At 48.6% G+C, this 27672-nt stretch overlaps 3 protein-coding genes across 3 annotated transcripts in view; 1 reads left to right on the top strand and 2 right to left on the bottom strand.

The window, feature by feature from the left end:
- The window catches only part of eya (eya transcriptional coactivator and phosphatase 2), a 288120-nt gene that overhangs the window by 10591 nt on the left and 249857 nt on the right, over positions 1-27672 (top strand). The window lies entirely within an intron of this gene.
- LOC138363228 (uncharacterized abhydrolase domain-containing protein DDB_G0269086-like) lies at positions 12104-15740 on the bottom strand. Its single transcript, XM_069322233.1, has 8 exons — positions 15397-15740; positions 14902-14980; positions 14093-14221; positions 13783-13950; positions 13316-13717; positions 13046-13213; positions 12582-12980; positions 12104-12517 (listed from the first exon to the last, which is right to left on the bottom strand). Exons 1-8 carry the CDS (start codon positions 15738-15740, stop codon positions 12104-12106), a joined length of 2103 nt encoding a protein of 700 aa, XP_069178334.1.
- Positions 19679-27672, bottom strand: part of LOC138363227 (uncharacterized) — a 15474-nt gene continuing 7480 nt past the window's right edge. The window contains exons 2-3 of the mRNA XM_069322232.1: positions 25811-26613; positions 19679-19742 (exon numbers count right to left, since the gene is read on the bottom strand). Coding sequence (XP_069178333.1) covers positions 19679-19742; positions 25811-26613 — 867 coding nt within the window. The remainder of the gene's footprint in view (positions 19743-25810; positions 26614-27672) is intronic.

Raw genomic sequence — 27672 nt, 5'->3', positions numbered from 1 at the left:
GTTGGGATAAGTCACTTTAATACAAGTGTCTTGACGTTGGGAACGCTTGCCAGAACGGGCTGCTTTGTAAGACATCACCAACTGCATCTCAGCGTCTCTTTATGGACACAACACAAGTGCGGGCGTATCTTATCGTCCCGATTTTTCACTCCGTTAAAATAATACAACTTTTTGCCTTTTGCCTAACCAGAAACGTATGAACCCAAGCAACCCACTTTACCTATTGATGAATGAAAAACGTCAGTATTACGGTGCTTCAGTTTTATTTTAATACATTTGTAATGGGTTGTTGGAACTCCTAGATTATTTATATTTTTATAATATTCTCTATGGGTTACCCAACTGGGCACGGGGTGTCTCTCCCCCCCCCGTTTCTTCTGACCTCCCCTTTCTCGCTTCTCTCTCTTATCTTCCTCTATCCACCCCTCTCCTCTGCTCCACTTCCTCCCCTCTCCCGCTCATATTCTTTCCTTCCCTCTCCCACAACATCCCCTCTCCCCTCATTCCTTCCCGCTCCACCCTCGCAATCTCTCCCACATCTCCATCTCCTCCCAATCTCTCTCTCTCTCTCTCTCTCTCTCTCTCTCTCTCTCTCTCTCTCTCTCTCTCTCTCTCTCTCTCTCTCTCTCTCTCTCTCTCTCTCTCTCTCTCTCGCTCTCTCGCTCTCTCTCTCTCTCTCTCTCTCTCTCTCTCTCTCTCTCTCTCTCTCTCTCTCTCTCTCTCTCTCTCTCTCTCTCTCTCTCTCTCTCTCTCTCTCTCGTTGTTGGATAACAAGAACTTATTATCACGAACTTGATAACAAGTTATCTTGTTGGATAATAAGAACTTTTCACACTAGAGATACTGTACCGATGATGATACTTTTCAAAACGCTTGTGCTCACTAGACTGGACTACTGCTGCACAATGACAGCCCCTTTCAAAGCTGGAGAAATTGCTGACCTGGAGAGCGTGCAGAGACCCTTTACTGCTAGAACAATGTAAAACATCTAAACTACCGGGACCGACTAAAGAGCCTAAATCTGTACTCCCTTGAGCGCAGGTGGGAGAGATACACAATAATCTATACATGGAAAATAATTGAGGGGCTGGTCCCAAACCTGCACACAGAAATAACATCACATGAGACCTGAAGGCATGGCAGGATGTGCAGAATACCCCCGTTGAAAAGCAGAGGTGCAACAGGAACTCTGAGAGAGAACTCTATCAACATGAGAGGCCCGAGACTGTTCAACACGCTTCCACTACACATAAGGGGCATAACTGGCAGACCCCTCACAGTGTTCAAGAGAGAACTTGACAAACACCTCCAAAGGATACCTGATCAACCAGGCTGTGACTCATACGTCAGGCTGCGAGCAGCCGCGTCCAACAGCCTGGTTGATCAGTCCAGCAACCAGGAGGCCTGGCCGACGACCACCCCGCGGGGACCCTAAGCCCCGGAAGCACCTCAAAGTAACCTCAAGGTAAGGTGACCCCGATCACCTTATGATACTCGCATACCACCAATGAGTCATCTTGAAAAGTTGGATGATACTAGCCCCGAGCGGCTGGCCTCTAACCATGGACAAACAGGCAAGACATTTTCTTTCGAAGATATAGATTGTATGGAGAAATGCAATAAGCAGACTACTTGTGTTCAAACCAGCGCTTTAAAAACATAGCATCAGGGCTTCAAGCACCGCGTGAATCATAGAGAAATTACTTAATTGCTTTTTTTCAGTGACGGACAATTTGATGCTGCAGCGAGGTGTGGAAAAATGGCGATAATTACAGCAGCAACTACAAATCTTTATTTACTGTTAAATTATCAGCGTGTTGAGCTGGAACTCTGTGATCGCTGATTTTTATAATTAAAAAAAAATAGGGGGAAAGCGCCAAGCCAGTACGACTATATAGCACCTGTGATCGTTGAGCTCATCTCAGATGAAAGGGTTAAACATTTAATTTATGTATTTGTATGTACCGTCGTGTGTTATACATCGAGTGTTATGCATAACGTGCCTCTGGACACCGTGGCGCCCAGGGTTATTAAAATCAATTTGTTTCCCGGGAGCTCATCTCACGATTGCCTGAGTGTGCTAATTTTACTGGTAGGGTAGTTACATGTCGAACACCCGATCACTATAAGAGTATACTGGTGTGTCTTCTTACTGTTGACTAAGCTAATTGTCATTGTATATTTTGGTCCATGTTGACGTTTCGGTAGCTAAAATATGCTTTAGTAATCGAACTCCGTCAAGTTGCTGTATTGTCTGTAACGTACTGTATCAGAAACTCGGTTTCGAGATGTGGGGCTCGATTCCAGCTGAGTCTTAACATTTATTTCAACCCAAAACAAAGGACAATCGGGTTCAGGCTGTGTATATACAAGCTGAGGACTATCCTAGTCCGTGATGGCTGCAGTGAGTATTTTGTTCACAGCATTTTGTGTGACTGATCGAAGCTATGTCTCGGCACGTGCTTTATTTTACATACAAGAGTTCTTGTATTGTCACATACTAACCCTCTGCATTAGAGTTTCTGGCTTCTTTTAGCAGCCTCGTCAAGTCTCTTATCGACTCTACGTCCTCTCAGGGACTCATGTACCCTTGTTCTGTACATATTTTGTATCACAGTGTTAAATTCCCTTACGTTACTCTATATATTAATGTATTTGATTGGTTTATAGTTTCATTGCCTACCGTGCTATGACGGACTAACCAAACACCTGCTCAATTAGTTTGTGGTCACGCCACCTGCACTCCTGGGTGGCAGGTGAGGTGATGTCATGTGTAGACCAACCTCCAACTCCAGTCAGCTTCGTATGTTCGTCAGCACAAGACCTGTACTGATTTTGGTAAACTGCTCCGGCAGGTTGGAAGTGGTGTGGATCTGGGTAAGACTACCTTGTGGTACTTCTATTTTGCATTTTATTATTTCAGCGTCCGAGTTATTGAGTTGTCATTTGTGTCATCATTCATATATAACGAGGACAAGACAATTGTATTGCAAGTGTTAAAGTTCTTTTTTATTCTTTTATTAAATTATCGTTTTGTTTTAACTTTAATCTTGTTTCCCCAAATTCAAATTGAAGTTTGAATTTGGGGAAAGAAATAAATGATGCTTTATGTGTATTTTGTTACCTAAGCATGCCTATCAGCTAGGTATAACCACAGTATTTTTACTGAACAGTATGTGTAATATATATATATATATATATATATATATATATATATATATATATATATATATATATATATATATATATATATATATCCTTTGTGCTAGAAGGTAGATATTTAAGGTAATATATAGACCGCACAGTTAATTGCTCCCACCTTCGGATGATTGGGTATGTCATTTCATGTATAAGACTGTTCGTTAAAAAAATTTGCTTTATAAAGCAATCATCCCAATTCAAAGGAACCTAACCCACTTTACCACAGCCTAGCCTAACCCAAGCCAGCCTAACCTAACAATATCCAGTATCCAGATATTAAGAACTTGATATTTAATGTCCTCCATAAAAATACGTTAAATATCCAATCTTAAATATTAGAAAACGAGACATGCGAAACGCCTGTGTTCGATTTCACCGTACCCCGACTTCGTCGTCGTTGTCCTGCTGAGGACTATACCACTTTTATCCAAGTTCAAAACACATATTATATACCAGGAAAATAAATCAACATAATGTACTCTTTTTTTTCTGGTATGCGTTTCAACACGCCGCTGTTGTCGTGTATGGAGGGAAAAAATCCTCAATAGTTTAGTCGAGGTCGTTTGTAAGTTAAAACTCTTTAACGTCAACATTAATTTCTCGATGTCAGTCTCTTGTAGGGACGAGTGGCAATAATGTATTGGTGTTGGTGTTGACTGTGGCGTTATAACTACCGGGTAGACATGTGAGCTCCTACACAGCTGCTGATAATTAATTTATGACTTGCTTTCTCTTGTTTTTTTCTGTTTTTTAAGGATTTAAATTTGATTTTTTGTATTGGTTGGAAAGTAAACTGCTTTAATAAGCTTTTTTTATCTCACTGAGATTATTAAATATAAAAGTTTTAATGGTACAATGCCTATTTCATTAAAATTCCTTGAAATTCAACTTATGCTTGAATTCAGGGTTCAGTAAAAATGGGGCCAGATTCAAGAAAGCACTTACGCAAGCACTTACGAACGTGTACCTCTTTCCTCAATCTTTAACGGCTTTAGTTACATTTATTAAACAGTTTACAAGCATGAAAACTTCTCATTCAACTGTTGTTATAAACAGCCTTCTGGTGCTTCGGAGCTCATTAACTGTTTAATAATTGGAAACAAAGCCGCCAAAGATTGAGAAAAGATGTACAGGTTCGTAAGTGCTTGCGTAAGTGCTTTCGTGAATCTGGCCCATGGAGTCTTAGACAAAATCGCCTTGGGACAAAACCCCCTCGGATGAATTACGTTAGTAATTCTAAAAAAATATTATGTTCTTAGACATTTTTTTATTTATGTAAGTTAATACTGAGTTACGTTAGGGGTTTTGCACTAATGAGGTTTTTGTCTTAAGGGAATTCCTAGGGGATTTTGTCCTAAAATAAAGCCCACAATTACTTGTGAAGTAATTTTTTTATCCACAATAATTTACAAATGTAACGTGTAACTTCTAATAATTTTTACTTTGATAAACGTTTGTTGAACACGATTTATTTTTAATATTTTTTCAGTTTTTTATATATATATTTTTTATCTGACTTTTAACTCCAAACATTAATGTTTTACTGCGATATAGTGTCCTAAAGTCTAAGCCATAGAAATGTCACTGTTAAAAAGTTTATTGTGAGATTTGAATTCAAAAGCTATGGAGCACATTGTCATGTCTGGTGTCTGAGTGAATAATTTATCGTATCCTAACCTTACCTTACGTAACGAAAACAAATAACATATTGTTTATAGATGGCGTGCACGAGATATGTAAAGTCACTATCACATCCTGATGTTCATTCTGGGACAGTTTTAGACCCAACTCTGCTTGCCCTGCCTCCCTGCCTCCCTGCTTGTCCTGCCTCCCTGCTTGTCCTGCCTCCCTGCTTGTCCTGCCTCCCTGCTTGTCCTGCCTCCCTGCTTGCCCTGCCTCCCTGCTTGCCCTGCCTCCCTGCTTGCCCTGCCTCCCTGCTTGTCCTGCCTCCCTGCTCAGCCCGTCCTCCAAATGTTTCCCAACGTCAAGAAAACGGTCAATATAAAGTGGTCTCTCCTAACCTACCAGAGGACCCAAAACAGAAAACGGGACAAAACGTCATTTTCGCGAGCCGCTTCCATTTTCTAGTACGACAATTTTATGGCCTTATGTAACGCATACGGGCGAAAAGCGACGTTCTTTGTAGGAGGACAGGTTGTAGGAGGACAGGTTACTCGCCCCGCCTCCCAAACTCACAGTATTGCTTGTTGGTCCTACCAGAACACCTGAGTGTTTGTGGCTGGATTTACCAGACTATATTAATTCCACCATTATATAATTATATATATATATATATATATATATATATATATATATAATATATATATATATTATATATATATATATATATATATATATATATATATATATATATATATATATATATATATATATATATATATATATATATTATATAATGTGCGTGTGTATGCTGTAATATACCGTAGTATACTGGAGTTACGTGTAGTATACGGTGGTGGTGGTATAGCGTGGTTGTGTTGTTGACCTGCGAGTGGTGGTGGTGTCGTGTTCCCCCCGGTGCAAGAGCTTGTAACCTTCAGACCACCTTTGAGTTGGCAAGTAATTCCACGATTACCTCAGTCACCCCCTCCCCCTCCTCCTCCTCCTCTTCCTCCTCTTCGGTTTCAATGTCATTAGCATGCGCAGGGCATACTTAATTAATATTCTATTGGTTTTTAAATGTTGTATTATTTATCAATAACATAAATAATACATTATTTATATTATTGCCTGGTCATATTATTTATTAAAGAGCTTCGGTTTTTGGGACGGATGTATTACTAAAGGTTGTAAATCGACTGAATTTGTTTTAATGCTTTGCGATATGGAAATGTTGTTAAATACATTCAGTATATATCAAGACAATTTGAGTGTATTTTGTATAATGTCTTGCTCTCTGCAAACTGACACTTCGTTGTAAGTCGCAGTAATGAGCTGAAACTAATAACCCAACCCGTCGCTGCAAGCAACAGTCTGTTGGACCAAGCTCTCGCAAGTCAGTAAAAAAATTCTATTCTGAGGAGTATAATTCCTGCCAGAATCCCTTCCAGATAATAGCATGCGCAACTGGTGTCGTTTCGGTCCGTCCTGGACTCAAAATGGCGTTACTTTTTTAAATTTCATGTGTGAGTTGGGTTACTTGTCAGTTCGTTCGTAGGACATATTTTCGACGTTGAGGCCTGGTCCTTCTTCCGCAAGGGTGTGTGATTCTCACTGATGAAGACGTCCACGTTTCTCCTTCGCTCAAACTCTCAAGTCTCTGCCCTGCTTCACTTTCCAACATGCAATCGAATTGTTTCTACCAAATAAATCGAATTACTTGATCGTTACTTTTCACAAGAGCTTAGACTTTGCCATGAGAGCATTCAAGGGTGACTGTACCTTGCTTAGTAAAGGCCGTTATTGTGGCAAGGCTGATTTAAATAAACTCCGACAGTGAGAACGAGTCATTATAGTAATTCGTATTGGTTGTCTTCTCTAATCAGTACGTCATTTTTTACTGGACAGACTAAAATTCCGCCAATCAGAACACGTTATTTACGCAGGCCAAATTATAGGCTCTTCAAATCAGGGCTTTGGTCAGCACACACTTGAGGGCGGGCTTCGCTTTGCTACTTATGACACTTAACTGTCACTTAACTGTCACGTGTCACTTATGAGACTTAACTAAGCAACGCGCACACTAGTGGCACGTTTTGAGGACCGTTCAGGAGTACCTGATGTATCTATAAATGTTAATCACTTATATAATTATATTTCCTTTATATATTATTAATTTGTTTATAATGCTCAGGCTAATTTATAATGTTTGTTTAGGCCTGAGGAATACTGACGGTGAATGGGTAGGCCGACAGAAATATGCCGTCAATCTGAGGGGTGACAGAGGTGGTCCAACAGCCCCCCCTCCCTTCCCCCTTCGTCACCTTTTTTGGTTAGGTGTTGAGCACGTGACCTTTGACCTCTTGAGGGTTGGCCATGACACTAGTGTATTGCCTAACCCACAAGTATACTTTACTTTAGTCATAGACTGTATTCAAATCTAAATTGTCAGTGTATATATATACACCGAGAAGCAAGATTAACTTCTCATGATGCCCCCCTTGTTAACTCACCTGGTGTTAACTCCCCCCCCCCCGGGGGCGGAGAGTCTCACGGATTGTCATTGGGGCGCCTGACAACTGGGTGGACAGCGCTTCGGATTCGTAGTCTTGAGGTTTCGGGTTCGAACCCCGATGGAGGCGGAGATCGATGGGCAAAATGTTTCTTTCACCCTGATGCCCGTGTTACCTAGCAGTAAATAGGTACCTGGGAGTTAGACAGTTGCTACGGGCTGCTTCCTGGGGATGGAGGCCTGGTCGAGGACCGGGCCGCGGGGACACTAGACCCTGAAATCATCTCAAGATAACCCCTCCCCCCCCCCCAATGGTGGCCCCTTGTTAACTCACCTGGTGTTGTGTGTATAGGTGATGCATTTCGAATGGTTGCTGAAGGCGAGCCGTCCTTCCTACCGTCTCCCTGCACACGGCCATTTTGTTTAAAACGGTTACAAATCGATTTAAATATAAAAATATGCTTTTCATGCATAAGGTTACACATAAAAACATTTTTATTTTCCTCTGTGTATGGAGACTTGGGACCATCTTATATATACGCCGGAAGGTGTACCTTGCTATATTCATATCTAAATACTGGCAGTTTAGGTATGAATATAATCCAGGACTGCAGTACAATAAAGTGTGGGGTTTGGTCAGTGAGCTAGTATCAGAGCCTTAATAACCCTCAAGAGGTTTAAAGGTCATATGCGCATCTCCTAACTAATAAGATGACTGAAGGGGTTGTTGTTGTTGTTTAAGATTCGCTACTTGGAACACAAAGTTCCAAGTAGCACGGGCTATGGTGAGTCCGCAGTGGACTTGAAAAGCGGCCTCATATATTGGAAGAGGTGGTGGAGGGGGAGGTGAGGCAGACTCGAAGCAAGAATGTCATAACGGTGACATGGGGACGAGGGTTGGTGTACGTAAGGCTTCTTGGCCGTTGAGATAACAAGACAATAATTACCATCACAACGCTCCCCCCTCTTGCTGAAGACCGGTAACGATGGATTGATTGTTAGTGTGTAATTGAGACTTCCCGGATTGCCTTCCTGTGAGGAAGGTGGGATGAACAGGCAGACTCTGTTGTTTAATGAGTGATGTCGATGTTTATATATCAACTAAACTGTTCTGAAAAACTGATGATTGGTGGGTACGTTACCACAAGCAAAGGGAACAATCAAAGCGCTTACGTGTATTAACACATGCAGGTGATGAGTCACAATAACGTGGCTGAAGTATGTTGACCAGACCACACACTAGAAAGTGAAGGGACGACGACGTTTCGGTCCGGTCTGGACCATTCTCAAGTCGATGAGAATGTATTAATGTATTAACACATTGTCTAGTTATGAATAGCAAAGGTGAGACTGTATACAAGAGTCCTCACAGAGGAGCTCTTAAGAGATACTGTACCTGGAGTATACAAGGAGAGGGGTTCTCGCGGTTCATCTTCCCAGACCGACCCTGCCGTGTGATAACTTGCTCCAACAGGCCGTTGCTTGGAACTCCCCTCCCACCCCACGCTCACATGTTCACTACAATCTGGTTGATCAGGAACTTCCTTGACTCGACCCACGAAACATTTGGATAACTGCTCGCACAACTTTGTATTTCTCGCTGATCTTACCAGTTATGCAACCATGTAATGAAATAGAATTGGTTTTGAACCAGAAGACCCTAACCAACACGACTATAAACGCCTTCTAAGTGGGTTATGTTGCTCACGACCTTTAATATGCGAAGATCTAAATCTATTTATTTCATAAGAACATACGCACAAAGGAAACTGCAGAAGAGCCACTGGCCCATGACCTAAATGTTACTTAGATATTAACAATATTAAATAGTTTAGTAATTTCATTGTCACGAAAGTTGGTAACTGATGTTCAGTATTTCACGAAACGTTCACACTGATGTTCTTTATTATGTAATTGTCCTTAATGTTCAAGCTGTGGGGAAAACATCTCTTGCAGTATGTTAAGCTTGTTCAGTAAATGTCTTAGATTATTTTTTATCCATTTGTGTTCAGTTTGGTCCAGTGGTACAACCTTGACCTCCACCTATGAAGGTCGGGGTTCGACTCCCGGAGGGTCCATAGGGTTGAAATACCATAATGTCATCCAAAAATGATAGTACCTGTATCAACTATTTCTCGAAAGTACATAAATGAACTGCTGTATTAAAATAATTAATATTTTTTACTATTTTGTACAGAATATGGAAATAGGAGGCAACAGCCAAATATAAATTCTTAGGCCTAGTATTATGTGTAATATATATATATATATATATATATATAATATTACTAAAATGGGCCTATGTTAAGCTTAGGATTGATGGATTATGTCTAGGGCAGGTTAGGTTGTATAGTTACTGTTAAACATTTCAGAATGTCATTGGGCTTTTCCAGAACTATAAAAAAGTCAATTCCATTTACCTGGGGCTCTAGGAGACTCGAATCGTGAACCCCAAGCGTGTGAGGCTAACGCTCTATCCACTGGACTCTATTTGACAAAAGTAAAAAAAAATTGGGTACAACAGTCCATATTTGTACGTTCGACCGATAGTTGCCACGAATATTATATATTTTTTGTATAATGGGTTATAAAATACACACACAGACACACCCACGAGGCCGGGCTTGGGGAGTAGAAGAACTCCCAGAACCCCAGCAAGCAGGTATTAGCCACCCAAGAGCTGGCACGGGCATGAGTAGCCCGTAAGTCTTCTGTAGTTGCCGCTATTCTTATGTTCTGTCACCTTCACTTCCCTCCCCCTGCCCCTACACCCCCTCCCTTCCGGTCCCCGTGGCCCCCTCTCCCGCCCCCACCGCCAGCCGTCATGCAGGGGAGGAGGGAGAAATACCTTGGAGGCGTGAGGCAGGGTGGCGCCGTCAGTGTCCGCTCCTCCGTGTAGTCATGTCACGGGTGTTTATGCTACCATGTGTTACTCCCACAGGTGTTTACATCTGCACTTAGCAGAGGGGTGGGGGTGGGTCTACGGGGGATGGGTCTGGTTCTTCCTTAATTGTTTCTTAGCCATTTGTGTTTTCTGCAGGGGAGGAGGGGTCGAGCTTCAGTGTTCGGGTACCGGCTTAGCTGTCCGGTGGTGTCTAGTTCAACGGCTCCCAAGCTCCCTGTGTTTGGTGATTTCTGTATTTGAATATTGTTAATGGGGTCAGGCTACTGCTTCCTCCTCCAGCTGGGGATGGTGTCATCCTCCAATACTTCCTCCTCCAGCTGGGGGATGGTGTCATCCTCCAGTACTTCCTCCTCCAGCTGGGGGATGGTGTCATCCTCCAGTACTTCCTCCTCCAGCTGGGGATGGTGTCATCCTCCAGTACTTCCTCCTCCAGCTGGGGGATTGTGTCATCCTCCAATACTTCCTCCTCCAGCTTGGGATGGTGTCATCCTCCAATACTTCCTCCTCCAGCTGGGGATGGTGTCATCCTCCAGTACTTCCTCCTCCAGCTGGGGGATGGTGTCATCCTCCAGTACTTCCTCCTCCAGCTGGGGATGGTGTCATCCTCCAATACTTCCTCCTCCAGCTGGGGATGGTGTCATCCTCCAATACTTCCTCCTCCAGCTGGGGATGGTGTCATCCTCCAATACTTCCTCCTCCAGCTGGGGGATGGTGTCATCCTCCAGTACTTCCTCCTCCAGCTGGGGGATGGTGTCATCCTCCAGCTGTGGGATGGTGTCATCCTCCAATACTTCCTCCTCCAGCTGGGGATGGTGTCATCCTCCAATACTTCCTCCTCCAGCTGGTGAATGGTGTCATCCTCCAATACTTCCTCCTCCAGCTGGTGGATGGTGTCATCCTCCAATACTTCCTCCTCCAGCTGGGGATGGTGTCATCCTCCAATACTTCCTCCTCCAGCTGGGGGATGGTGTCATCCTCCAATACTTCCTCCTCCAGCTGGGGGATGGTGTCATCCTCCAGTACTTCCTCCTCCAGCTGGGGATGGTGTCATCCTCCAGTACTTCCTCCTCCAGCTGGGGGATTGTGTCATCCTCCAATACTTCCTCCTCCAGCTTGGGATGGTGTCATCCTCCAGTACTTCCTCCTCCAGCTGGGGATGGTGTCATCCTCCAGTACTTCCTCCTCCAGCTGGGGATGGTGTCATCCTCCAGTACTTCCTCCTCCAGCTGGGGGATGGTGTCATCCTCCAGTACTTCCTCCTCCAGCTGGGGATGGTGTCATCCTCCAGTACTTCCTCCTCCAGCTGGGGATGGTGTCATCCTCCAATACTTCCTCCTCCAGCTGGGGATGGTGTCATCCTCCAATACTTCCTCCTCCAGCTGGGGGATGGTGTCATCCTCCAATACTTCCTCCTCCAGCTGGGGGATGGTGTCATCCTCCAGCTGTGGGATGGTGTCATCCTCCAATACTTCCTCCTCCAGCTGGGGATGGTGTCATCCTCCAATACTTCCTCCTCCAGCTGGGGGATGGTGTCATCCTCCAATACTTCCTCCTCCAGCTGGGGATGGTGTCATCCTCCAATACTTCCTCCTCCAGCTGGGGGATGGTGTCATCCTCCAATACTTCCTCCTCCAGCTGGGGGATGGTGTCATCCTCCAGCTGTGGGATGGTGTCATCCTCCAATACTTCCTCCTCCAGCTGGGGATGGTGTCATCCTCCAATACTTCCTCCTCCAGCTGGGGGATGGTGTCATCCTCCAATACTTCCTCCTCCAGCTGGTGGATGGTGTCATCATCCAATACTTCCTCCTCCAGCTGGTGGATGGTGTCATCCTCCAATACTTCCTCCTCCAGCCGGGGATGGTGTCATCCTCCAATACTTCCTCCTCCAGCTGGGGATGGTGTCATCCTCCAATACTTCCTCCTCCAGCTGGGGATGGTGTCATCCTCCAATACTTCCTCCTCCAGCTGGGGGATGGTGTCATCCTCCAATACTTCCTCCTCCAGCTGGGGGATGGTGTCATCCTCCAATACTTCCTCCTCCAGCTGGGGGATGGTGTCATCCTCCAATACTTCCTCCTCCAGCTGGCGGATGGTGTCATCCTCCAATACTTCCTCCTCCAGCTGGGGGATGGTGTCATCCTCCAATACTTCCTCCTCCAGCTGGGGGATGGTGTCATCCTCCAATACTTCCTCCTCCAGCTGGTGAATGGTGTCATCCTCCAATACTTCCTCCTCCAGCTGGTGGATGGTGTCATCCTCCAATACTTCCTCCTCCAGCTGGGGATGGTGTCATCCTCCAATACTTCCTCCTCCAGCTGGGGATGGTGTCATCCTCCAATACTTCCTCCTCCAGCTGGGGGATGGTGTCATCCTCCAATACTTCCTCCTCCAGCTGGGGGATGGTGTCATCCTCCAATACTTCCTCCAGCTGGGGGATGGTGTCATCCTCCAATACTTCCTCCTCCAGCTGGGGGATGGTGTCATCCTCCAGTACTTCCTCCTCCAGCTGGGGGATGGTGTCATCCTCTAATACTTCCTCCTCCAGCTGGGGGATGGTGTCATCCTCCAATACATCCTCCTCCAGCTGGGGGATGGTGTCATCCTCCAATACTTCCTCCTCCAGCTGGGGGATGGTGTCATCCTCCAATACTTCCTCCTCCAGCTGGGGGATGGTGTCATCCTCCAATACATCCTCCTCCAGCTGGGGGATGGTGTCATCCTCCAATACTTCCTCCTCCAGCTGGGGATGGTGTCATCCTCCAATACTTCCTCCTCCAGCTGGGGGATGGTGTCATCCTCCAATACTTCCTCCTCCAGCTGGGGGATGGTGTCATCCTCCAATACTTCCTCCTCCAGCTGGGGGATGGTGTCGTCCTCCAATACTTCCTCCTCCAGCTGGGGGATGGTGTCATCCTCCAATACTTCCTCCTCCAGCTGGTGGATGGTGTCATCCTCCAATACTTCCTCCTCCAGCTGGGGATGGTGTCATCCTCCAATACTTCCTCCTCCAGCTGGGGATGGTGTCATCCTCCAATACTTCCTCCTCCAGCTGGGGATGGTGTCATCCTCCAATACTTCCTCCTCCAGCTGGGGGATGGTGTCATCCTCCAATACTTCCTCCTCCAGCTGGGGGATGGTGTTATCCTCCAATACTTCCTCCTCCAGCTGGGGGATGGTGTCATCCTCCAATACTTCCTCCTCCAGCTGGGGGATGGTGTCATCCTCCAATACTTCCTCCTCCAGCTGGGGGATGGTGTCATCCTCCAATACTTCCTCCTCCAGCTGGGGGATGGTGTCATCCTCCAATACATCCTCCTCCAGCTGGGGGATGGTGTCATCCTCCAATACTTCCTCCTCCAGCTGGGGGATGGTGTCATCCTCCAATACTTCCTCCTCCAGCTGGGGGATGGTGTCATCCTCCAATACATCCTCCTCCAGCTGGGGGATGGTGTCATCCTCCAATACTTCCTCCTCCAGCTGGGGATGGTGTCATCCTCCAATACTTCCTCCTCCAGCTGGGGGATGGTGTCATCCTCCAATACTTCCTCCTCCAGCTGGGGGATGGTGTCATCCTCCAATACTTCCTCCTCCAGCTGGGGGATGGTGTCGTCCTCCAATACTTCCTCCTCCAGCTGGGGGATGGTGTCATCCTCCAATACTTCCTCCTCCAGCTGGGGGATGGTGTCATCCTCCAATACTTCCTCCTCCAGCTGGGGATGGTGTCATCCTCCAATACTTCCTCCTCCAGCTGGGGGATGGTGTCATCCTCCAATACTTCCTCCTCCAGCTGGGGGATGGTGTCATCCTCCAATACTTCCTCCTCCAGCTGGGGATGGTGTCATCCTCCAATACTTCCTCCTCCAGCTGGGGGATGGTGTCGTCCTCCAATACTTCCTCCTCCAGCTGGGGGATGGTGTCGTCCTCCAATACTTCCTCCTCCAGCTGGGGGATGGTGTCATCCTCCAATACTTCCTCCTCCAGCTGGGGATGGTGTCATCCTCCAATACTTCCTCCTCCAGCTGGGGATGGTGTCATCCTCCAATACTTCCTCCTCCAGCTGGGGATGGTGTCATCCTCCAATACTTCCTCCTCCAGCTGGGGATGGTGTCATCCTCCAATACTTCCTCCTCCAGCTGGGGATGGTGTCATCCTCCAATACTTCCTCCTCCAGCTGGGGATGGTGTCATCCTCCAATACTTCCTCCTCCAGCTGGGGATGGTGTCATCCTCCAATACTTCCTCCTCCAGCTGGGGGATGGTGTCATCCTCCAATACTTCCTCCTCCAGCTGGGGATGGTGTCATCCTCCAATACTTCCTCCTCCAGCTGGGGGATGGTGTCATCCTCCAATACTTCCTCCTCCAGCTGGGGGATGGTGTCATCCTCCAATACTTCCTCCTCCAGCTGGGGATGGTGTCATCCTCCAATACTTCCTCCTCCAGCTGGGGATGGTGTCATCCTCCAATACTTCCTCCTCCAGCTGGGGGATGGTGTCATCCTCCAATACTTCCTCCTCCAGCTGGGGATGGTGTCATCCTCCAATACTTCCTCCTCCAGCTGGGGATAGTCATCCTCAACTACCTTCTCTTGTGACTTGTATTAAGCCTCAAGTTGTAACCATTGGGCACTACTCCTGCTCTGAAGCAGTGATTCCTCACATCACTGTCACTCGTTTGTGCTTCAGGTTTCCTTCGTCTTCTCTAACACTAAAGATCTCAGATCTATCGTCTTTATCAGTTCCCCTGAGGAATTTATATGTCGTTATCATATCTCTTCTACAAGAGTGGTTAAGTTCGGCTCCTTCAGCCACTCATAGTTTAGTCTTTACAGTTCAGGTACAATCCTCCTTGTATCACTCTGTATATTTTCTAGCTCGGTGATATATTTATGTTGATGTTGCAAGAATGGGTATTTACGGGCTATTCATGCCCGTGCCATCTCTTGGGTGGCTTAATCTTTATCAATCAATCAATCAAGAATGGGTACATGGGAGACATCTACCGTCACGCAGGGTGCAGTCGCACCTCCACAGATCTCCAGTATCAGCTCTTGATACTGGTAATGGCTCAAAAGGGCCACCACTTATGGGGTATTCATGCCCGTGCCACCTTTTGGGTGGCTTAATCTTCATCAATCAATCAAGAATGGGTACACTCGCCTGGATGTGCTTGCAGGGTCGAGTATTAGCTCCTTAGCCCCATGTTTCCGTCCCCTGGTGACCCACTCATGCCTCATTTTTCTTGTAGTACTTCCTTTTGAAGCTGCTGATTTACTGTCGTCGATAATGTCTTCATGCAGCCCATACCTCTTGTCGTATCTCTTATTAATGTCTCCTGAGGAGCGTCTCTCCGGCTCATCCACGTCTCCAGCTTCCACCTGGGATCCTTTACATTGATTGATGAAGATTAAGCCAGGCCAGAGGTGGCACGGGCACGAGTAGCCCGTAGGTGGTAGATGTTGAGTGAATGTGGTCTTGGTTAAGCAGGTTATTGTGTGCTTCATAGTCCTAATGTTTCTTATATTGAACACTGTATCCGGGTCTCTTCCCCCCCCTCCTTACTCTTCGTCCTTATCTCCTCCTTGACTCCCTCGTCCCCCTTCTCCTTGGTTCCTCCTTTCGTCCTCCCCTTTCACCCCTTATCCCCCAGAATATATATTCTGAGAGAGAGAGAGAGAGAGAGAGGGTGGGGGGGGGGGGAGGATCTAAAAGATATCTACATACAAAAACGCCACAAACTTCCAGACTGACATACATACAGCACCTTCCACGCATGCTCCGTGTATTTTTGCATGTTTGTGTATTTATATACATTACACAGTATAGTATTCACCGGTACATCACCTACGATAACTCTTATGATTTAGATGACATTCCGGCATGCGAGCGGCGGCCAGATGTGCGATAACCGTCCGCTGAGGGATGAGCCGGTGTCGTTCACTTTATCGGCCCGTCACATGCAATCTCCTCCGACGATTTGTTGCTCCGCGCTGGCTAAAAACTGTCTCCCCAGTTCCATCCAATTTGGCACGTTTGAGCCTCTCTATTCTCCCAATTAGCCGCGAGATACGAGCTGTCATCGGTGGCGGGCGAGCGTTTTTATTTTGGCTCTCCGAGTGTACGATAATTATGGTCTGTTTTATATTGTCACTTAGAGTGATTTTGTTAGCTCGTTAAGTGTTCATTTGGGCGTGAGGTGGTGGATTGAGTTGTGAGAGGCGGTGATAGTGCGGGAGAGAGGCTGGCAGGCGTCACGAGGGGCAGAGTAACTCACCAAGAATATATAATATATATATATATACTGCTGGTGAAGGCTTGGTGTGTTGGGTAGTTGTAGAATCACACTTCCTGGGCGGACTAGTATAAGGTCAGACGCCTGAGAAGAGCATGTACCCTCCCTACGTCATCCCTACTCTAAACAACAAACCCAACCTGACTCAATCCATTCTAACTATTCCTAGCTTACCATAGGTTAGCCTAGCTTAGAGTACAGTTCCCCCAGTCACTGAGATCACCGGTTACCAGTCACAGAGTACCATCACCACACTTACTCATCACCATTACCCATCACTACACTTACTCATCACCATTACCCATCACGTTGAGTAATTTAAGCATTACAACGCACCTATGTATAAATTTGTTCAGCTATAATACGAAGGTTTGGCGCACCTGTGAAAGAATGAAAATGTTCTCTCCATTTGCTATTACGTAAAAAATCCTGCTGTATTGAATAAATAGGACCAGGATTCATCAAGCCTTTACTCAATCAGTCACAAAACCTGTGCATCTTTCCTCAGTCGTGGCGGCTTTGTTTGCATTTTGTAAGCAGTTTTCAAGCTTGGAAACTTCACAACCCAAGGTTATTATTGTTATAAACAACCTGGTGGTGCTTCTAAACTCACAAACTGTTTAATAAATGTAAACAAAGCCCCCATGATTGGAGAAAGATGTACAGGTTTCGTAAGATGTTGCATAAATTCCCCATGAATTTGTGTAACATAGAAAGGTACCCAGGGGCCAGATTCACGAAGCGGTTACGTAAGTACTTACGAACGTGTACATCTTTCCTCGATCTTTGACGGCTTTGGTTACATTTATTAAACAGTTTACAAGCATGAAAACTTGCCAATCAACTGCTGTTGTTGTTATAAACAGCCTCCTGGTGCTTCGGAGCTCATTAACTGTTTAATAATTGTAAACAAAGCCGCCAAAGATTGAGAAAAGATGTACAGGTTCGTAAGTGCTTGCGTAACTTCTTCGTGAATCTAGCCCCAGAACCCCCAACAAGGTACGAAAGTAGCCCAGAGAGGTACGAACCCCCAACAAACCCGTCTGCTGAGGCCAATGCGCAGAAAACATTAATATTACGGTGCTCCAGTCTTTTAACAGTTAATAGGACCCATTTCCAGTGGATTGGTCGATTCCTTTAAAAAATGTGACCTGTTAAGTAAGATAAGGGATTGGTAGGGTGGTCTTGTCGAGTTAGTTCCAGGAAGACGGTCGGCCGAGCGGACAGCACGCGGGTCTTGTGATCCTGTGGTCCTGGGTTCGATCCCAGGCGCCGGCGAGAAACAATGGGCAGAGTTTCTTTCACCCTATGCCCCTGTTACCTAGCAGTAAAATAGGTGCCTGGGTGTTAGTCAGCTGTCACGGGCTGCTTCCTGGGGGTGGAGGCCTGGTCGAGGACCGGGCCGCGGGGACACTAAAAGCCCCGAAATCATCTCAAGATAACCTCAAGAAGACGGATACCGTGGAAATAGGACGCGTGACGTCAAAATGTCACACTGTCAACAAAGCATTAGGATGCAGAGGTATGATGATCACCTGGATAATGAGCTAACCACACGTAGACTGTAATGAATATAAATATGTCATCCCATAGGAAAAGGCTAAATGTGTGTCCTTCCATATTAATGCATTGTTCGGTAAACGTGTGTAAGATTTATGAGAGAGAACGATCTCGTGACAGAAACCTGTCGCCGCTCGTATAGCGAGTCGGGTCTAAAACCTGTACCAGCATGAACATTATCATACCAAAGTGACGTCATACTTCGTGCATACCGTACCTAAAACACCATTTTATATTATTTTGGTTAAGTTAAGCTGGGCTGTGTTGGGTTAGGTTACGTGGGGTTGAGTTACGTTATGACAGATGCGTTTATAGAGTAGCGATGTCATAAAGATGTACATACTTTTCTCAGATTTTAGACCCTACTCGAGCCAGACCAACACAATCTCGCGGGCGCGGGAAATTCAAACCAAATATAAAATTAGAGTTGGAAAAGTATCACTAATTGGACACTATAGTTGTGACACAACACTAAGACTTGTGCAGAAGGGAAGGGAAGTATCAGAGGGAAAGCGCTAAAGCCATCACGGCTATATAGCACTTGGAACGGGTTGGGATTGTAGTGGGAGAAAAGACAAATATATCTGATATATCTCAAGTTTAAATTAATTACGTTTTCGTGATGCCTGTGACTCTTGTGTCATAGTGAGACACCATTTTAGAGTTTGAGAAAGTAGCTCAGAGGGTTTACCTGTGCAGTTAGCGGACCAATTACACTCCTCACGGCGTAATTGGACTGAATTCGTATCTTTATTACCATTTACAATATCGCATTAATAAATACATTAACCACCAGCATAATGTCGTACTAAATAAACATGTAGACCAATAAAATCATATTACATGAATATCAAACCAATAAATCACGCCCCTGCACCTGTCTGAATCACATCAATCGCTAATTGACAGCGCCAACTGTGACGTCACATCACTTCCAAACTCACGACAGAAATGGCGGGAAATTGTGACGTCGCGGCGCTCTTAAATCACAAAAAAAAAGGGGGCGGGTGAACTCTGACGTCACGAGAGGAAATCGATGGTGGACGACGAGCCTAAATCCAATTACGATGGAGGCTCACAATCGCGGCACAAAGCAGAGGATCACATTGATGACATAATTAGGGACCACCCCGCATGTATTGATCCCGTAATCCCTAGGCGAACATAATGACCCGCAGTTGGTCTGGCCAGGAGAAAGAGAGAGACAGGGCGCTGTAAGGGGTGCTGCTATTCCACGCTGGAGCCCATTATGTGAGTTTTATAATTGCTGGTGATAATGATGATGATGATGATGATGCTGTTCGTTTCCGTGGTGACTAACTTTTTTTTTCATTTACGTTGGTGGGTACAGGAGCAGGCGACCTTTGACTAATGTAAGCGGGCTGGGAGCGTTCCCTTCCCATAGCTCATGGTAGGCTTACATGAACCCCTGCGGTGGTTCCAGGCCCCTGCACTCACTCTAGGTTCCTGCAGTTCTTGACTGATGCAGAAGTTGCAGACGCTGGCAATCATTCATGATTGATTGCATAAACGACCATGAAGAGAGAAAAACTTCTCGGTGCCGTGGTGGTGTAGAAGAAGTTGATATTGTCACCAACACAGTGATTCACCAATTCTCAGCTTGCCATAGTTTGCAGACGACTTTTGGATATTGCTGCAAAGAGTAAGAATATTAAAGTAGAAAAAGCACAGATGTTTACAACAAGACGAGTGCAAGAGCCAAGAGGATTGCTCTATAGGGGTAGGTTGAGAGGACTGGCCCTCATACCCTGGAGGACAAAAGAAATGGAGAGATGATCACAACATGGAAGATACTGGAGTATATAGAGAAGGTGCACAAGGACGCCATCTATTAACTGAAAGGAAGTAGAACAAGAGGACACAAGCGTAAGCCGGGAACATGAATGAGTCTTAGGAGTGTATGGAAATAGTGGTCCCCTTTACGGGTGGTCAACAGGTGGAATGACCTGAAGGAAGAGGTCGTGGAAGCCACCTCCATCAACAGTTTTAGGGGCAGATTCGACAGAGAATTCGAACGTCAGAATGGGTAAACTAAGATGCAAAATGTACGCGAACACATAAAGATTCAGACCTCTCTTCCCTCCATAGACACTAATAGGTAAGCACTATGCAACAGCGTATTCACACATTCATAATCATAAAGCGGCAGTTAATGTATGCATGACATAACTAATATGGCATTCGTGAACAATTCAGTTGTGCTGGGAACCTATTCCTAACCCGACACCGCTCTCTACATATGGTTGAGAACCTATTACTTATCTGGCGCCGATATTGTGAAGGGTGAGTCAACATTAAGTGGCTTAACTGTCAGGTGTTATCATCTCAGCCAGGTGGAGCACCAGGCCTAGTTCCTGTCTGCCTAGTTTGGAGCCCATTTTCAAATCCTTCATCAATTTAAGTAACTGAATAAACTGATAGTTCAGTACATGGCTGAGATGCTAGCATTTAGCTCGCAGATTGTTGTTGTTGTTATTGTTTAAGATTCAGCTACTCGGAAGAAAAGTTGCAAGTAGCACGGGCTATGGTGATCCCGTAGTGGCTCACCATTGTCACCCAGGAGTCAAGTAGACGTCCGTAGTGAAGTATATTCACGATTAACACTTAAGGGGTGGACAGAGGGAAGGTAGGGGGGGGGACTACAACTCCCCTCGCCCCCCTCTTCCCCATCTTCCTGATAATCGCTAGTTATTTCCTAGTTAGCGTTTATATGCTTCTTGGGGTAGGACCCTTGGATCGCTAGTGCGCAGGCGCGTCCGGGTTGTCTGACATCACTGGTTACCTGACGTCACTAATCTAGTCTGACGTCACAAGCTTAATATGACGTCACTGACGTAGTGTGACGTCATTAGGGAGCCTGTGATGTTAAGGAGGTTGTGGCGGGGTTTATTTAACCCGCAGTGAACCCTTCACTCAGTGGCGAGGCTTTCCCTCCCATCCTCCTCCTCTCTTTCCCCTTCCGCCCCTCTTCCCCTCTCTTCCACATTCCCCTCCCATCTGCCCTCCCTTTTTATCCTTTTTCCTTTGTTCTCTGCTTTACTCTTGCTGCCCATTCCCCATTCACCTGCACTATTACCTCCTCTCTCTCTCTCCTCTCTTCTTCCCTCTCATAACTCCTCTTCTCTTACTGTCACTAACTCGCTCCTGTCTCACCTCCCCGTCCCCCACACTGCTCCTGTCTCACCCCCGTCCCTCACACTGCTCCTGTCTCACCTCCCGTCCCCCACACTGCTCCTGTCTCACCCCCGTCCCCCACACTGCTCCTGTCTCACCCCCGTCCCCCACACTGCTCCTGTCTCACCTCCCGTCCCCCACACTGCTCCTGTCTCACCCCCGTCCCCCACACTGCTCCTGTCTCACCCCCGTCCCCCACACTGCTCCTGTCTCACCTCCCGTCCCCCCACACTGCTCCTGTCTCACCCCCGTCCCCCACACTGCTCCTGTCTCACCCCCGTCCCCCACACTGCTCCTGTCTCACCTCCCGTCCCCCACACTGCTCCTGTCTCACCCCCGTCCCCCACACTGCTCCTGTCTCACCCCCGTCCCCCACACTGCTCCTGTCTCACCTCCCGTCCCCCACACTGCTCCTGTCTCACCCCCGTCCCCCACACTGCTCCTGTCTCACCCCCGTCCCCCACACTGCTCCTGTCTCACCCCCGTCCCCCACACTGCTCCTGTCTCACCTCCCGTCCCCCCACACTGCTCCTGTCTCACCCCCGTCCCCCACACTGCTCCTGTCTCACCCCCGTCCCCCACACTGCTCCTGTCTCACCCCCGTCCCCCACACTGCTCCTGTCTCACCTCCCCGTCCCCCACACTGCTCCTGTCTCACCTCCCCGTCCCCCACACTGCTCCTGTCTCACCCCCGTCCCCCACACTGCTCCTGTCTCACCCCCGTCCCCCACACTGCTCCTGTCTCACCTCCCCGTCCCCCACACTGCTCCTGTCTCACCTCCCATCCCCCACACTGCTCCTGTCTCACCTCCCGTCCCCCCACACTGCTCCTGTCTCGCCTCCCGCCCCCCCCCCACACTGCTCTCGATAAACACCCGACTTGATTGATTACCAACAGTCAAATATTCGCTCTGTTCCTCCCCCCCTCCTCTATTCCCCTTTGTTTTATCCCCTTATTTGTCCTCTGTCCTCCTCTTTCTTCCCCTTCCTTTACTCCCATCTTTCTTCCCTCGATCCTTGCACATCTGTACTTTGTCTTTCCTTCTCGTTGTTACTCTTCCTTCACTGTTCTCTCTGGTTATCACTACTCTCCTCGTCACCTCCACTGTTATCTCTGGTTATCACTACTCTCCTCGTCACCTCCACTGTTCTCTCTGGTTATCACTACTCTCCTCGTCACCTCCACTGTTCTCTCTGGTTATCACTACTCTCCTCGTCACCTCCACTGTTCTCTCTGGTTATCACTACTCTCCTCGTCACCTCCACTGTTCTCTCTGGTTATCACTACTCTCCTCGTCACCTTCACTGTTCTCTCTGGTTATCACTACTCTCTTCGTCACCTCCACTGTTCTCTCTGGTTATCACTACTCTCCTCGTCACCTTCACTGTTCCCTGGAGAATTTTACCATCCTCATCTGTCTCAACTCTTCTCGTTAATTTTGCATCGTCTGCAAACGATTCAACGCTTGAAGATAGATCATTAACATGAACGAGAAATAGCCTGGGTCCCAGCACCGATCCTTGAGTTACTCCGCTTGTTAACCCTGTGTCATTCAGAGTTCTCGCCGCTCACTGTGACTCTGGCTCCTGTCTGTTGGGTATTCCCACCTGCCTCTCAAGGGTGTGCAGTTCTGTTCAAAGGCTCTATGGCTTAGCCAAGTATTTTCCAAATTTGCTTACTGTAGGTAATGCATGCACATTACTGTAAAGCTGCCGCCCAGTTGCATGGGTGTGGAGCATATGACTGTAAAGCTGCCGCCCAGTTGGGTTGGTGTGAAGCACATGACTGTAAAGCTGCCGCCCAGTTGGGTGGGTGTGGCGCACATGACTATAAAGCTGCCGCCCAGTTGGGTGGGTGTGGAGCACATGACTGTAAAGCTGCCGCCCAGTTGGGTGGGTGTGGAGCATATGACTGTAAAGCTGCCGCCCAGTTGGGTGGGTGTGGAGCACATTACTGTAAAGCTGCCGCCCAGTTGCATGGGTGTGGAGCATATGACTGTAAAGCTGCCGCCCAGTTGGTGGGTGTGGAGCACATGACTGTAAAGCTGCCGCCCAGTTGGGTGGGTGTGGCGCAAATGACTATAAAGCTGCCGCCCAGTTGGGTGGGTGTGGAGCACATGATTGTAAAGCTGCCGCCCAGTTGGGTGGGTGTGGAGCACATGATTGTAAAGCTGCCGCCCAGTTGGGTGGGTGTGGAGCACATGACTGTAAAGCTGCCGCCCAGTTGGGTGGGTGTGGAGCACATGACTGTAAAGCTGCCGCCCAGTTGGGTGGGTGTGGAGCACATGACTGTAAAGCTGCCGCCCAGTTGGGTGGGTGTGGAGCACATGACTGTAAAACTGCCGCCCAGTTGGGTGGGTGTGGAGCACATGACTGTAAAGCTGCCGCCCAGTTGGGTGGGTGTGGAGCACATGACTGTAAAGCTGGCGCCCAGTTGGGTGGGCGTGGAGCAAGACTAGTAACTGTTGTGACTCACCATAGATGTAAAGTGCCTTGTATAGTGACTGTTGTGAGCCTCTTGTTGAATTACTTGTGATGTAAACAGATTATCGATGTGTATATGTATTTGTGTAAATGATTATATATATATATATATATATATATATATATATATATAATATATCATTAATAATTGTAACATGCAGTCTACCCACTTTTCCCATGTTTGACCTCGCTCATAATTTACATCAAGGCCACAGTACTGTTAATTGGTTTGTGTTTCACGTAGTTACTGGTTACCAGCGGTGACGTGGAGAGGTGTTCGAAGCTTGGTGGGTATATTGGGGCCGTGGTGTGTCGTCAGGAGACACCCCGAGGCACTCATCATTGTGTTCGAAGGGGCTCACATGCCCCCCACAGTATTTATAGTGTGTAGACCTGCGAATGAACATCTCGTGTTTCAGGAAGAGTGGCCTTAGCTCTTGAGGTCATCTTGAATCTAACTCTTTAGAATTACCTTCTTCTTAAGTAGGGGCGCTCACCTATATGAAAATTGGACTCCAGCCATCTCTGTCTCTCTCTCTCTCTCTCTCTCTCTCTCTCTCTCTCTCTCTCTCTCTCTCTCTCTCTCTCTCTCTCTCTCTCTCTCTCTCTCTCTCTCTCTCTCTCTCTCTCTCTCTCTTTCTCTCTCTCTCTCTCTCTCTCTCTCTCATATGATGGACGACCGGTCAACTCTAGGCATCTCCCATTTGTTATGAAGGGTTGGGGACAAGGCACTCGCTCAGTCCCCTCGGGTGAGGGGTGGTCTTGCAGGGGAGGGGGTGCATAGAGGGGAGGGGGAGGAGGAGACTGAGCGATAACAAGCCCCAACTACCGGTAACGAGCGGTCTGAGGCCGCCGCAACAGGGAAACAAACCAATTAGCAGCTTCCATCCCCCTGGGCGGTCGTTCATTAAAGCTCTCGGCGCCATATTGGGGTTCCCCGAACGGCGATTGACACTCGGCTTAACCGTGTCCCGGTAGTTGGGCCGTTAGGAGGGGGGCACTTTAACTGTTTGCTAGTAGTTTGGCAGTTAAGAGGCAGTTTAACGGTGTCCCGGTAGTTGGGCAGCTAGGAGGCAGTTTGAGACGTGATTCAAGAGTTTGTGGTCTTTGGACCAGGCTGGTGGCGGCGACAGCTGTCACTTTGTTGCTCTCAAATCTTTTTCCATAAATTACTTTCCTCCTTCAGGAAGAATTACAACTCCATGCCCCCCCCCCCTCCTCCCCCCTACAAGCCCCGCCGCTCACTAACCTTCCTCCTCTTCACCCTATTCCAAACTTTCATTGGGCTTACAATAGGGGTGAAATGGCAGAGGGGGGGGGGGGCAGACTGTCAAATTCAAATTCTAATGTTTATTTAGGTAAAAGTACATACATAAAGATGAGTTACAAACCTAATGTTGGATGTAGAGATAGAGGTAATACATACAATACATGGAGCTACTAAATACGCTTAGCGTTTCGGGCAAGTTCAAAGTCCAGCCCTCGTCCCGTCCTCGACCAGCCCTCGACCAGCCCTCGACCAGCCCTCGACCAGCCCTCGTCCCGTCCTTGACCAGCCCTCGACCAGCCCTCGACCAGCCCTCGACCAGCCCTCGACCAGCCCGCGTCCATTTAAGGCTTCCAACATCTTCACCTTGTCTGCATGCCACAGTAGATGTGCCTGTACTTCTTCTTTCCATGTCAAAGTATTGTGTTCTCCTCAAGGTATCCATTGTGTCCTCCTCAAGCACCTCAAGGTATCCTTCACCCCATTCTCAGCTCTCTTGATCTCCCCCCATTTCCAGCCCCCTCCCTTCCCCTTGGGCTTCCTCCCTAAGTCTAGTCCAAGTCCCCATAGCCCCTCCCCCCCCCTCCATTCCCAGGCGCCATAACATGTCCCTGGGGGGAGGGGGGGCCTGGGGAGGGTGGTTGCTGGTGAGACAACATCTCAACTCTTATTCCATTATGGCGCCTCCACGGGGGCTTAACACCCCTTGTGGGGGTGGCTCTGTGGGGGGGGGGGGGGCTGGAGGGCGTGGCGACGGAGCTGGGGGGCGTGGCGACGGAGCTGGGGGGCGTGGCGACGGGGCTGGAGGGCGTGGCGACGGGGCTAGGGGGCGTGGCGACGGGGCTGGGGGCGTGGCGACGGGGCTGGAAGGCGTGGTGACGGGACTGGGGGGCGTGGCGACGGGGCTGGGGGGCGTGGCGACGGGGCTGGGGGGCGTGGCGACGGGGCTGGAGGGCGTGGCGACGGGGCTGGAGGGCGTGGCGACGGGGCTGGAGGGCGTGGCGACGGGGCTAGGGGGCGTGGCGACGGGGCTGGGGGCGTGGCGACGGGACTGGAGGGCGTGGCGACGGGGCTGGAGGGCGTGGCGACGGGGCTGGGGCCGTGGCGACGGAGCTGGGGGGCGTGGCGACGGGGCTGGAGGGCGTGGCGACGGAGCTGGGGGGCGTGGCGACGGGGCTGGGGGCGTGGCGACGGGGCTGGGGGGCGTGGCGACGGGGCTGGAGGGCGTGGCGACGGAGCTGGGGGGCGTGGCGACGGGGCTGGAGGGCGTGGCGACGGGGCTGGGGGGCGTGGCGACGGGGCTGGAGGGCGTGGCGACGGGGCTGGGGGGCGTGGCGACAGGGCTGGAGGGCGTGGCGACGGGGCTGGAGGGCGTGGCGACGGGGCTGGAGGGCGTGGCGCCGGGGCTGGAGGGCGTGGCGCCGGGGCTGGAGGGCGTGGCGACGGGGCTGGGGGGGCGTGGCGACGGGGCTGGAGGGCGTGGCGACGGGGCTGGAGGGCGTGGCGACGGGGCTGGAGGGCGTGGCGACGGGGCTGGAGGGCGTGGCGACGGATCATCAGATACAAGGGAGAGAGGCGGCTGGAGTTGTTGCCATGACAACAGTCATATCTCACCTGCTGCTGGATATTGTCTCACCACTCCCATCCCTCCAGCCCTGGTGGTGGTAGTGGTGGTGGTGGTAGTGGTGGTGGTGACGGTGGTGGTGGTGGTAGTGGTGGTGGTGGTGGTAGGGAGGGGGGTACACAACTGAGAACTGGCTAGTTGTGAGGGTGGTAGCTGTGGTAGTGGTGGTTGTGCTGGTGCTAGTTGTGAGGGTGGTAGTTGTGGGGGTGGCAATTGTGGGGGGGGGTGGTAGTTGTTGGGGGATGGTAGTTGTGTTGGTGATGGTGCTAGTTGTGAGGGTGGTAGCTGTGGTAGTGGTGGTTGTGCTGGTGCTAGTTGTGAGGGTGGTAGTTGTGGGGGTGGCAGTTGTGGGGGGGTGGTAGTTGTTGGGGGATGGTTGTTGTGTTGGTGATGGTGCTAGTTGTGAGGGTGGTAGTTGTGAGGGTGGTAGCTGTGGTAGTGGTGGTTGTGCTGGTGCTAGTTGTGAGGGTGGTAGTTGTGGGGGTGGCAATTGTGGGGGTGGGTGGTAGTTGTTGGGGGATGGTAGTTGTGTTGGTGATGGTGCTAGTTGTGAGGGTGGTAGTTGTGAGGGGTGGCAATTGTGGGGGGTGGTAGTTGTGGTTGTGCTGGTGCTAGTTGTGGGGGTGGTGGTAGTAGTGATGGTGATTGTGATGGTGTTGGTGGGAGGGGTTAGTTGGGGTGGTGACACTGGTGGCGGCGGCGGTGCTCACGGTGTTTGGCTGAGCACATTAAAACTTGGCGAGGGGAAGCCGTAGGGTGTCCACTTACACGCTTAATGGAAAACAGAATTGCTTCTTGGGGAAACACACGAAGCTTGTGTTTTCTCTCTCTCTCTCTCTCTCTCTCTCTCTCTCTCTCTCTCTCTCTCTCTCTCTCTCTCTCTCTCTCTCTCTCTCTCTCTCTCTCTCTCTCTCTCTCTCTCCCTCTCTCTTCTCTCTCTCTCTCTCTCTCTCCCTCTCTCTTTCTCTCTCTCTCTCTCTCTCTCTCTCTCCCTCTCCCTCTCCCTCTCCTCTC

The sequence above is a fragment of the Procambarus clarkii genome, chromosome 10 (assembly GCF_040958095.1).
Source record: "Procambarus clarkii isolate CNS0578487 chromosome 10, FALCON_Pclarkii_2.0, whole genome shotgun sequence".
Taxonomy (NCBI): domain Eukaryota; kingdom Metazoa; phylum Arthropoda; class Malacostraca; order Decapoda; family Cambaridae; genus Procambarus; species Procambarus clarkii.
This window is presented reverse-complemented; position numbering and strand designations above follow the sequence as displayed.